This window comes from Protomyctophum bolini (assembly GCF_963924005.1).
Source record: "Protomyctophum bolini genome assembly, chromosome: 4".
NCBI lineage: Eukaryota > Metazoa > Chordata > Actinopteri > Myctophiformes > Myctophidae > Protomyctophum > Protomyctophum bolini.
Genome location: NC_137865.1, coordinates 46,023,382 through 46,036,715, shown reverse-complemented (window position 1 = coordinate 46,036,715; position 13,334 = coordinate 46,023,382). Strand labels below are relative to the sequence as shown.

At 43.1% G+C, this 13,334-nt stretch overlaps 1 protein-coding gene across 7 annotated transcripts in view; it reads right to left on the bottom strand.

Annotated features, from left to right (window-relative positions):
- Nucleotides 1-2,343: 2,343 nt before the first annotated feature.
- The window catches only part of bmal1a (basic helix-loop-helix ARNT like 1a), a 36,752-nt gene continuing 25,761 nt past the window's right edge, over nucleotides 2,344-13,334 (bottom strand). For 5 of the 7 annotated variants that reach the window (XM_080761856.1, XM_080761855.1, XM_080761859.1 and 2 more), the window contains 8 exons: nucleotides 12,672-13,071; nucleotides 11,956-12,062; nucleotides 11,248-11,398; nucleotides 9,662-9,741; nucleotides 8,615-8,723; nucleotides 7,225-7,318; nucleotides 6,366-6,459; nucleotides 2,344-6,041 (listed from right to left, as the gene is read on the bottom strand). In XM_080761856.1, coding sequence (XP_080617982.1) covers nucleotides 5,884-6,041; nucleotides 6,366-6,459; nucleotides 7,225-7,318; nucleotides 8,615-8,723; nucleotides 9,662-9,741; nucleotides 11,248-11,398; nucleotides 11,956-12,062; nucleotides 12,672-13,071 — 1,193 coding nt within the window. In that variant the 3' untranslated portion in view covers nucleotides 2,344-5,883. The remainder of the gene's footprint in view (nucleotides 6,042-6,365; nucleotides 6,460-7,224; nucleotides 7,319-8,614; nucleotides 8,724-9,661; nucleotides 9,742-11,247; nucleotides 11,399-11,955; nucleotides 12,063-12,671; nucleotides 13,072-13,334) is intronic. The other 2 variants (XM_080761860.1, XM_080761861.1) reach the window with 2 other exon arrangements.

The following is a 13,334-nucleotide window of genomic DNA, read 5'->3' as shown; positions in this document are numbered from 1 at the left end:
GGATAATGATTCAATGATATGCAATGCAACGTTAAACCGGTTGCCGCTGCTGCCGGTACAGGGATGAGAATCCCACGAGGTTTGTTAAATTGCATATATTATCCTGATGGCTGGGTTGGATTTTTATGACCCAGTTGTTTTGAATGACGCAGCTGTAATTGCCTGGCCTACAGTCAGTCGGTTGGCTCACGATGCTGCGATACCTCTCTCTCACACCGTCCAATGCCAACGGTTCGCTTCTTCTTCTGCTGCAGCCAGATGGCAACATAGTGTAAAAATATCTTGAGGTGCGCTCCGATAGGCTGCATGGTGGATGGATGGATCCGTCCCTGTCGGGTGGAAACCTCCATATGTCTACTTACTTTTACATTGGCAAGGAATTGCAGATCTACAAGCTTAGTAAGACGAAGTAGGGCGTTCATTTATTTAAACAAAAAAAAGTTCAAATGCGGCGTTAAGAGGTTTCTGCAAGATGTAAAGCAATGGCAGGGATAAGCAAGCACCGGTTCTTGACATGACAAATGCAAGTGAAAGCATTAAGGTCTTACGGAACACGATGCAATGCACTGTGTCTGAGAATCCACCGTTTTCACCACATACCAGAAATTCGGTTATTTTCTCCAATGCAAAAGCCGCGACATTCTCCTAAAAACAGATTTTTAAAACAAATTAAATGCTGTATTTATGAACGAATGTATTTAGTTATTTACAGAGAATATACATTTGAGAATCGAATGTTTTCTTCGCATGCGTATTTTAATTTTATTCATTTATTTCTTAGGTAATGTGCCATTTTTACAAAGTAAATGGGTATAATATTACTGTTTTGGCAGAGTAATGCCTTCCTTTACTGGTTACTGGGAAAAGTAATAACATTACAGTAATATATGTTACTAGTAACTAGTTACTGCCCAGCAGCCCAACACTGGTCACTACTGTTGTATCTTACTGCCTTACCTACCAGGAGGACTTAGAAACCATTGTGCTACTCTTCCATTGTGCCATATTGGTCCCTCCCTGCTGACGGGTGCTGCCCCGGACACAGGCCAATTGAGTTCGTAACGTATAGATAATCGCTTGACAAAGCCAGATGCGCCACGGTGGATTCGATCCCACAACCTCTGTGGTGGTGCACTGGTACATTTACCACTGTGCCACCCGAGCGCCTGCTACTGACATGATACTGACATAATACTGACCATGATACTGGCATAATACTGACCATGATACTGGCATAATACTGACCATGATACTGACATAATACTGACCATGATACTGGCATAATACTGACCATGATACTGACATAATACTGACCATGATACTGACATAATACTGACCATGATACTGACATAATACTGACCATGATACTGGCATAATACTGACCATGATACTGACATAATACTGACCATGATACTGACATAATACTGACCATGATACTGACATAATACTGACCATGATACTGACATAATACTGACCATGATACTGGCATAATACTGACCATGATACTGACATAATACTGACCATGATACTGACATAATACTGACCATGATACTGGCATAATACTGACCATGATACTGACATAATACTGGCATAATACTGACCATGATACTGACATAATACTGACCATGACACTGACATAATACTGACCATGATACTGACATAATACTGACCATGATACTGACATAATACTGACCATGATACTGGCATAATACTGACCATGATACTGACATAATACTGACCATGATACTGACATAATACTGACCATGATACTGGCATAATACTGACCATGATACTGGCATAATACTGACCATGATACTGGCATAATACTGACCATGATACTGACATAATACTGACCATGATACTGGCATGTGTACTGTCCATGTTACTGACATGATAATGTCAGTATCATACCACAGGGGGCTCATGTGACATCCATATACAATTATGCTTATAAATGATAATAGTAACAGGCTTTTCTTTTTCTCTCCCTGGGAAGTAGGCTTAGGCTAATTAATACATTATGTAAAAGTCACACTCATGTGAAGTGAAGGGCGCCCACTATATCAGCCACATGACTTACGCTGCCCTAAACAAGCATTGTAATATCCTCAAAGTCCATAGACTTGGCTGGCAAACCATTTACGTCATACAGTAAGTGCTCTAAACAAACATTAAAAACGCCACAGATTTGGCTGCCATATGATGTAATCTTCAAAAGCCATGCATTGGAGGGGCTAAAATCACATGCTAATACATTTTAATCGGGTGTGGGGAGCGGTAAGGGACCTGGAAATTGGAACAAGTTGAGAAACGCTATAGTAAAGGAAAAGTCAGAAGCGCAAATGACAGAAACAAATAATTTTATTTTAAAAATATTTCACTGCTGATACATACAATACACTCATCATACTCATATATATTTGCATAAAGTATACTCTTATAACATGATAATATTTAAAGATTTGATACATTGTCAGGTGGGGAAGGGTATATGAACAAGGGGGGCCACTGTATTGTAGTGTGTAGTGTAAAAACATTGAAACAGAAAACCACTATAACAGACACAGTAACCTCACAAGCCACCTGGATTTCACTGCTGTCGGGTGGACTGGACATCTTATATGTCCAAAACCGTTACTTTTTGGAAATTCAAATTGAAAAAATAGCAGATGTACTACTATCTCAAAACGTGTGTTGAGTTGGGGGCCGGCGGCCAAATACATATCATTTTTGGGGTCCTTGACATGAAAAGGTTTAAACAGTAAGTCCTAATGGGTTGAGTAATGACACTGATGCACGGGATGTGCTGAAACCGTGTTAGAAGCATAGACATGTTTGTATCAAGAGTCAAGAAACCCCAGATTGATAATGTTTGGTATCCCAGACTCCCACAAGTTCACAAGGCGTCCTGATGCAACACGCTGTGAACATGCAGGCTGACAATTTTCGAATAGTCGGAAAATAAAATATTAGGAATACTGGGAACCCCCGCGCCCCCTCAAAGACCACTGGGGGTCCCCGGCCGCCACTTTGAGAACCACTGGCCTAGAGACAATAGGCCAATACAGTTTCAATACAGTTTTGAGGGAACTGGTATGACCATAGAGTGGGCTGCTTTAAAAGGATGGCTTCCTTGTCCTGCTATGAGTTTCTGCCACTAGCACCATTTGGCATCCACTACCAAACAACCTATTTCTTTTATTAGCAGTGACACACAATGGCCGCAGAAGGGACCCGTGACACAAACTGAAAAAAAGGGCTCTTAAAAAAGGTCTTACCCCTGGGATTCATGAGATTCCCATGGGTATAAAATCTCACTTTGCAACAAGGAGCCTGTCTGATCTAGAGTGCTGGCGAGGTTGAGAGAGATAGGTTGTGTTGAAGATATTAAGTAGGCCTATCTAGGAAAACAGACAATGACAATAAGAGCTCCTATTCAGATTCAGATTCTGACTCAAGTGTCACTGACTATCTGACCCTGTGTTGTCATGAGATGCAATACAAACGCACTATGTTAGATCTTCTCCTATGTCAAATGATGGATCTTTTGGGTTAACATTGCCTTGATTTCAATATCTGCTTCTAGATCCGTGTTCCAACCCATACTCCAATCTGGACTAGAGAGACAGTTTGCACTAAACCCACAAACAAGGGTTTGATAAGTGCCCAATAGACCAAATCTGCAGATTTTTAAATCAAATTAACTCTTAAGGGCACGGTCACACATACACATCAGAAACAGACGTGCCCCATTCTTTCCCCGTTATGCAGTGATGGAAAGTAACTAAGTAGATTAGATTAGTACTGTACTTAAGTAACATTTGGAGGTATTTGTACTGAGTATTTCCAATACTTTTACTTCTACTCCACTACATCTCAGATCCAAATATTGTACTTTTTACTCCACTACATTTATTTGAAAACTTTAGTTACTTTGTAGATTTTGATTATTATTACAAAACATACAGTTGAGTAACCACTTCAGCCAGATCCGTCTATTTTCAAAATATCTTTATACATTTGAAAACTTGAAATGGCACAGTCTGCATAATGAGTACTTTTACTTTGTAACAGAGCATCTTTATATTGCAATATTGATATTGCCACTCCAGGGTAAGTCAAGCGAACTAAGGGTCGATTCATACTCCTATTTTAGAGCCGAATAAAAGTCGGTTCGGCTCTGTAGAGCCTACAATTTGACGTCATTTGAGGTTCGGGGGGGGGGGGGGGGGGGGTACCGTCCTAAAGTCGGCGCTTCGGTGCTACTGAAAATTTCTGACGAGCCGAAATCATTTCGGCACTACAGCGCCGAAACAGCGGTAAAATAGGAGTATGAATCGGCCCTTACACACAGACAAATTGATTTCTCGGCGTGCGTTCATTGGCCCACTCCCTTTCAAGACGTGTACTGTATGTGTGACCGTAACCTTCTATATCTCCAAGTTCTCACGTTGCGAGGACAAATTGTGTGAGGCAATATTCCCGTAGACCCACAAACCCCCCCCCCAGCAGAGCAAAACGAGAATCCGTTTAAAAGGCATGTACAGATGAGCTCCTTTGGGCAGTTGGGTTGCCAAAGATGGCACGTTTCTTTACAGGTCCTTTCTCCTTTTATCAGGCCTTTTATACCACATCTGATAAAAAAAATTAAAGCCATTAAAAACGTCTCACTGGCTCTCAGGGCCTGCCTTTTCCAAGAAGTGCTGATCCTGTATCAGCGTTACTTTCCAACTAAACGAGTTCATCAGCACTCCCTAGTTTGAGCCCCTCTATTTTCACTGACTCTATCAGTCAGCAAATAAACTACAGTAAGTTGAACGTGGGCCAGCAGGACCGTTCTCTGGGTTTTTCACGGAATATGATGAGCAGGAGGATTGCACTAATAAGCTGAGGAGGTGGGACATATTGTGAGCCCCGCCCACACCCCCTTTCACCACCACCGTTACAGTACTAGGGGGTTAAATGGCAATTTTTTAGCTAATAGCTGGAGGCACACTTTCGCTTGTGTGCATTTCCCCATTTAGAGATTAGTTGGATAATATGGCCATTTTTGGGGAGCGCAACACAGGCATACCTATTTGTGTGAAACAATGTTTTGTCGTCTATACAGGGTTTTCCTTTAATATACAGTACAGTGACAGTTCTGACAGGGGCTGCGGTTGGTAGGACACTGATGTTCGACTGGTCTCCCCTATGCCCGACTCCACACCAACGGTCCACCTTCTACAGCCCGCCTGTCCGTCCGCCCTCTCCTCTCTCTCTCTCTCCGGCACATTCTAGCAAGTAAGCAACACAATTCCAAAAATTGTCCACACTGCAAAATCCTGAATGTCAAATGCAACTCAAATTTACACCCAAGATTTGAGAGTGCAAAGTGAAATGGAACCTCGGAGAGCTGTGAGTTGGCTGGCGTGGAGTCGGGTAGGGGGTTGGTTGGTTGGTTGGCTGGTTGGTTGGTTGGTTGGTTGGTTGGTTGTAGGTTGGCATGGCCTGACACAGAGCTCAGAGTCACTGATAGATAAGAGTTAAGTCACAGAGGATTTTCGGTGCCTGCCACGATTCGACAACAGCTATCGTCCTCGTTCATCCACGGCCACCGCCAACGTAACAAAGTGACAGACAGTTTCAGGCCTGCTCGTATATAACTCCGGGCATCTCACCGTGACAATGTCACACGGTCGACGAAAGAGGACCTCATTACGTATACGCGGCCAAGAGTTCAGGAAATGAATAACAGCACAAGGTGGCACGCGTAGTAGTAGACGTGCAACCCCGACAGACCTCCTTCCATCAGTGTCTCCGGTCTTACGGAGGAGTCAATATTCTCTATGGTTCCCGGATCTCACAAAGGCCAGGGCAGGTCACTGAAGTCCACGGGGCCTCTCACAAAGGCCAGGGCAGGTCACTGAAGTCCACGGGGCCCCCCAGGCCGGCGTCGGCCTCCAACAGAGACATGATGACGGCCATGGCCGCCTCGTCGTTACTGGGACTGCTGGAGCCAGGCTCGTCCATGATGTCTATGCTCAGGTGGGAGTTGTCGCCTATAGAATACACGATGGATGTGAAACAAGAGGAGAGAAAACGTATTCATTGACGCTGCTCAATCAGTTTAGATACGGTATACATTGACTGGTCTCTAGTATTCACACAGAATAACTCTTCCCTACTTCTGTTTGGCTCTGTTCCATTTAGTGTGCAGTACGTGGTTCTCAAACCTTTTAATTTCAAGGACCCCCATAAGCCTGAGATTGTCCAAACAGAACCAAAGTTCTTTCCAAAATGGCGTGTGTGCATAGAGCCCATTGAAATTGTAATTATGTGACTGTCACTTAGGGTGTCCTGCATTGCATGCGTGTCATACTCACTCATAATAGACTGGTTGGAGTATGGGTATCCTATTGAATCGGGACCAGGGATGATCCCTGCTGATGGTAGCTCAGGTGTTCCTCCATTTTGAATCTACAGACAGAGACACACACACAGATCAGTTTCCACTGGACAGAGACAGAGGCACACCATACAGAACAGCTCAGTTTCCACTGGAGACAGAGCCACGCCAGATACTGCAGATACTGTAATGTACGCAGCTCAGATAATGTTGATATTATTGAACAAGGAGGTCTGTACAGCGTAGTACATGATGCAGATAAGTTCTTATTTGCACTATACCATAACTAACCCTACCCTCATTAAAGTAAATCTGTGCTGACCTAACTCTGTAAATTTGTTTTTAATTTTTATCTTTGCAGAAGATGTGCAAACTCCAAACAAAGTCCAAAATACAGTAAAAAATGTCTATTCTAATGTAATAGTATTTTGATAATAGCAAAAAAATTAAAACATAATTATTAAACTTTACGTTTCATCATTTGTTTCCTAATCAGCACAGTGGTTAACGATCCTGTTTTGAAAGCAGACTCTTCCCGTGTTGCTCACGTGCGTTCCCTGTCTACAGTAATGAGAGCGTGCACAGATCGGGTGTCGACCACACACACAATGACCTCGCTTGCCCTTTGGGACGTCATCGCACGCACACACACACACACACACACACACACACACACACTGACACACACAGCGGTGTCACATGACACAAACAGCTACTGTAGAACACCGCCCCACCTCTCCACGAAAATGTGGAGAGGTGCCCTCTAGGCCAGGTATAGGCTGTGTGTGTGTGTGTGTGTGTGTGTGTGTGTGTGTGTGTTTGCGTGCGTGCGCTACCTTCTTGCCCCCAGGGGAGCAGGTATCAGGGGGAGGTGTGCTGGTGATATTCAGAGGACTGGAGCCACAGCTGGAAGGAGACGAGCCTCGGATCCTGTGTATGAGAGAGGAAAAAAGTCTGTCAATTGTTTTTCTGATGATTCAATGAAGCTACAGTATTATAAGGTAATAAAGTATATATGTTATATGGAGGAGACGTGGTCTACTCTCCACCCTCCCCAACTGCAACAGTGGCAGTGACACGGACTGTACAACAGGAGGGGGGAGTTGGTAGATTTGGAGAAAAAATAAAAATAGCAAAACATTTTGTTTGGTTTTCAACAATGCAATAGAATGACTCTTGGGGATCTAAAGTATAGTCATTTGCTAAACCTTTATTTAAGAAGCAAAGGCACTGGAGACTGATGGTTAATCTGGGTGACTTTTTCCTTGTTCAGTGTTCAGTTCTGTCGAGTGGCTATTGATGATATGCACACGGCTGCTATCTTGCCAGCAAGGTGCAACTTCCCATAGACAGACCATTCATCCAAACAGAAAAGTCCCATTTAATTGTATTAAATAACGTCAAACTCATCAAACATTGCGCAGCTGTACGAAAAGCTTGAATTATCCTCTTACTAACTGCAAAGTGTTTGTTTCATAAAAAATCCACCGTAGACATGTTATGATAGCTACTTCCTGTCAAGAAATTCCTGGCAGATGATAATTTTTCTGAGTGTCAGAGTTTGGAAGCACTCGTTATCCGTAAAGCAACCTCCTGCTGCCTCCTGCATTATGTGCACATTCAAAACAGGTGGTACACAATACACACGGGCTGTTGAGTGATAGTCCATCTGCAAGGAATGTCTTGCCAGGGAGTAGCTCATAACATGTCTACAGTGGATTTTTATTAAACAAACACATTGCAGATAGAAAGAGGATCATTCAAGCTTTCCGTACAGCTGCAATGTTGGTGAGTTTGACGTCATTTAACCCATTCTGACCTGAGATCAGATTCATACGAGGTTTCCACTGGGACACACACTGGTCTGATGAACCCATGCTGACCTGAGATCAGATTCTAAAAATGTCAGTCGTTCTTCGATTTTTCAAAAAATAGCAGACCTACAAGCTCGTAGCGCGCCACTCGGTGGCGCGCTATGAGCTTGTAGATCTGCTATTTTTCAATAGCTAAAGCATAACATGATGCCAACACCAAAATGGGTTCCCGATCAGAATGGGTTAATACAATTAGAGATAGGACTGTTCTGTTTGGATGAATGGGCCGTCTATGGGAAGATGCACCTAGGTAGCACCTTGCTGGCAAGATGGCAGCTGTGTGCATATCATCAATAGCTAACTGGTAGGATAATGATCCGTTAATACTATCACATGTGGAAGAACTACCTACCTCTGTATTTCCATCACTTCATCAGCGATCATACGTCCGATCTTTCCGGCTCCTGCTCTCGTGCCTCCTGGGATTCCTGGCACCGTCTGCAGCGCCCGCCTCCCACCGCCTGCCAACCAATAGGAACACAGCATGAACAACAAAGACCGACCAATAGGAACACAGCCTGAACAACAAGACCCGCACATCACTTAACATCCCCGGTGTCCCTCCCATTTTCAATATACTTTCAAAACCTTTCCCCCCCAAAATGTTTCCAAAATAGGGAAAATAGCATCTCCACAATCTCACATGCATGAGCTAAAGGTAGTTATAACGAAACCCCATTGACCTCAGTCAGGATACATCACTGAGGATACGTCCCAGGTGCATCCATGCGATGTATTTTTAGTTGGTTATTCTATTTATAGTGACTCATAGGAATAGACTATGTGACAACCGGGTATAGTCTGGTGACCACCGGAGAGACGGGTGACAGCCGGAATGTAGACGGCACCCCGGTGAGCAGCATGGGCTAGTGCCCTCCTAAAGGCCTCACCGAGGTGTGTTGGGAAGCCCAAAGGTGAGGCCTTTAGGAGGGCCATTATAATCCACCACTCCTGAATACTGAGGATACGTCCCAGGTGCATCCATGCAATGTATTTTTTAGTTATAGGGGATATGCATTGGGACATTAAATTTGTCCGAAATTGAAATAAAGTGGTAATGGTCAAAAAAAAATTATAGAAAGGATGGAAGAGTTCTGTTGCCCCTGTTAAGTGTTGACTTGATGCCATATGTATTCCATCTGAAGAAAACGAGGATTATACAGAGACATTGGAGATGGAGCCATTTGGAGGGGGGATGGGGGGGGGGGGAGGGGTGATATGTTTTTCCTGGGAATTGCACTTGTGTGTCCTATGTATACATAAAAATGCTGTCTATTCTGTACTGCTTTTCCCAAATAAAATAAATATTATAAAGAAAGAAAAAAAGGATGGAAAAATGGAATGGAAAAGTGACCAAAACATTCTGGTAAGAGTGTAAATATAAAAGTTAGTATTTTACCCTCTGAGGTGAGAGCACTGTCCATACTCTGTGGAGAGGCTGCAGACTGAGGGTATTCTGACCCTTCCATCAGCGGACACCTGGAGAGAACAAATATACAACAATAGGTCATCATTATGGTTAGGGTTAGCACCAAAAGAATCCCCAAATTGCATCTCATTGACTTCCTTTGTGCAATTAATTAAACAGCTTAGTGTTTGGAGTGGAAACTGAGCTACACTTCCTAACCATCTGTCCATTGTACCAAGACATCAGAGACACATACTTCCCACAGATTACAACCACACACGGAGATTTTGAAAACATGACCAATGACAAAAAACTCCCATATCTGCTGGGCGAAGTACAACAATGTGCAAACACAGCAGCAAGATTTGTGAGTTGCTGTGATAGGAGAAGGATATCAAATGGAACACAACCACCCTAAAGACTAATCATTGTGTATATTCCTGCACTATACCTGCATCGAGTGATCTTGGTACATAGAAGTTGATCTATTGAAGATTCTGACCTTCAAAGTACATAATTTTCGTTTTGATTGTATTGCTGTATTGTTGTATTGTTCTTTCTGCTTTGGCAATGTAAACGTATGTTTTCTCATGCCAATAAAGCCCTTTGAATTGAATTGAATTGAATTGTTTGAAGATCTGGATCCGGACCTGGACTTCTTTCCTACCTTCTTGATCCAGATCTGTGGATCCGGACCGGGACTTGTTCCCTACCTTCTTCCAGAGGAAATGCCTATACATCTACAGGAAGTTGAGAACTAATTATAAGTTTGAAACTAATCCTGCAGGTGTTGTTGTGGTATTATGGGAGAGTCTTTTTTGCTGAGCCGGTTAGGTTTCTGGTTGTCAATATATTGTGGACTTTTAATTCAAGGTCTAAGGTACAAGCAGCTTAGGTTTCTGGTTGATTTTATGTTGTCAGGAGAAACTTCGTCTGCATTTGTTTATGTGCTTAAAAGAGTGACTTTGAGAGCTGTTTTGTCATACAATGGAAGTCAATGAGACAACATTTCTGGATACATTTCAAATCAACTGCGCAACGCTACATGTCGCTAATTGGACTAGATACATCATGACAAGGTAAGCACAACGTTGTTGATCTATGCACAGGTAACAGAATGCCTACAGTATCTTTGTCAGTACAGGTTTTGCATTGTGCTCTCTACATGATTATGTTTTGGGAGTTGTCTCTTCCTGTCTTGTCTTCCATATCCTTCTGGGAATTGTAGTCCACCCTCTAAAAGAGCATCTCAACATGTATTGTCTGGGGACTCTTGACTAGCACACTGTAGGCCTACTACACTTTAACCCATTCTGAACGGGAACCCATTTTGGTGTTAGCATCGTGCTATGCTTTAGTTACTGAAAAATAGCAGATCTACAAGCTCGTAGCGCGCCACTCGGTGGTGAGCTTGTAGGTCTGCTATTTTTGAAAAATCGAAGAACGACTGACATTTTTAGAATCTGATCTCAGGTCAGAGTGGGTTAATCAGACCAGTGTGTGTCCAGTGGAAACCTCGTATGAATCTGATCTCAGGTCAGAATGGGTTAAGAGAAGAACTAGCATGTGTTACTTACGACACTACAGTGTTGGTGGAGACGATGTACTCCACCTCCTTGGTCCACGGGTTCATGAAGCTGAACCATCGGCTTCTCAGCGTGATGAACGAACCGTCTTTGATCTTGAACTTGTAACAGTTGGTGTTGATCTTCTCTCTCATCTGAAGGACTGTATGATGCAAAACACAAATGACTTTTAAGGACCCAGACAATTTGAGGTACTTTTACTTTACTGGAGTTTTCCCAATTTCCAATCATTTTACTTCTACATAACTACGTCTCGGATCCAAATATTTCACCGTTATTCAACTAGGCCTACTTTTATTTGAAAACTTTACTAGTTACTCTGTAGATTTTGATTATTATTACAAAACATTACATTAACAACTTCATTTCAGCCATTTCAAAATAGCTGATCTACAAGCTCACAATGTGTCGCGATGCATTGTGAGCTTGTAGATCTAGCTATTTTAAATGTTAAAAAAAACAAAAAAACATCTACCTTGTCTGTGGCACTCTGCTAGGTGATGGAATGTAAGAAGTATGAACAGTATCTACCCTGTCTGTGGCACTCTGCTAGGTGATAGAATGTAAGAAGTGTGAACAGTATCTACCATGTCTGTAGCACTCTGCTAGGTGATAGAATGTAAGAAGTGTGAACAGTATCTAACTTGTCTGTGGCACTCTGCTAGGTGATAGAATGTAAGAAGTGTGAACAGTATCTACCTTGTCTGTGGCACTCTGCTAGGTGACCGATGTCGTCCTGGTGGAAATATTCGTAGAAGGAGGTGCCCAGCAGCTCCTGGGGCAGGTAGGCTAGGATGGCTGTGGCTCTGGAAAGAGAACGCACGTGCTGAGTGAGTCTTAGGGCTGCCTGTCAGTCACCATTACAACATTTGTCAAGTTATCGATTCATTGTCACGCAAATTATTGCCATTGACAATTTCATTGGCTTTTTGGCAAAGTTTGGCTAGTTTGGCTAAGTTTCGTAGTAAAAAAAAATACACTGGCAGAATACGTTTAACTAATAGGCTATACAAAGAAGTTACTGATATATTATATTTAATAATTTTATACTTTTTTTTTTTATATTTGAAAATGTATCAACATTTTTCAACATGGAAACGATTATGATGATAATGCAAAATAATTGCAACTAGACGATTACAATAGTGACACGTGACAGGAGGAGTCTGCTGGTACAGCTGCTGCTCTGAGGCTAGTAGTGACAAGGATGAAAATGAACAAAATGAACAATTTAACCACATGAACTAGCGTCACAATTCTGGGCTGATATGGTAGAATAGGCAAAGATAGAGAGCAAGTAGAGAGATAGTTTGTGTAGAGGGGACCAACTATAGAACTGTCAGCCGGTCCCGCGGTAACAGAAAAGCTTGGGGAACGCCTGCTTCCACACCACGACTCACTGTGCACATCCTCACCTCTGGTCGACAAAGACGAACTTCCCGTCTATGGCGTGTCGCGAGACGTACTCCGTGGGCTTGACCCTGATGTCCGCCAGGCTGGGCTGTGGTACGATGTGGGGGTGCAGCCGGCCGATGGCCACCAGGCAGCTCAGGTTACAGCCCTCGTTGTCGGGTTCGTTGTCGTCGTCCAGGCCCATCTTCGTCGGAGGCCAGCTCTTCAGGTAGCCCGTACTGTGGATGGTGCAGAAGCTCTTTCGATCCGCTGAGGAGAGTCGGGACGTAAGGTGTTTAGTCAGGGAGAGTGTGTGAAACGGATAGAGGATGGAATTATAATTACCAATGGTACAGGAGACAGTGGAAGGCCATCCCACACTGTGGGTGGTAGAGGAATAAGGGTGGGAAGGGGAGGTGGGTGCTGATGAGGGAAGACAAGGAGACAAGAATAATTCGGTGAGTAATATATTTATAGAAGCCATGCTAGGATAGGGCCGCTGGGGAGGATGTAGGTGGCACAGTGGAAAGGAAAGGAAAGGAAAGGAAAGGAAAGGAAAGGAAAGGAAAGAGTTGTGAGTCAAATTTGATATGTTCGTTTCTGATATGATCATTTTCTGGGAGGTAAGAATCTAGTTGAATCCAGAAACCATCTAAAGGGGTGGCTGTGACTCAACCAGTTGGTGC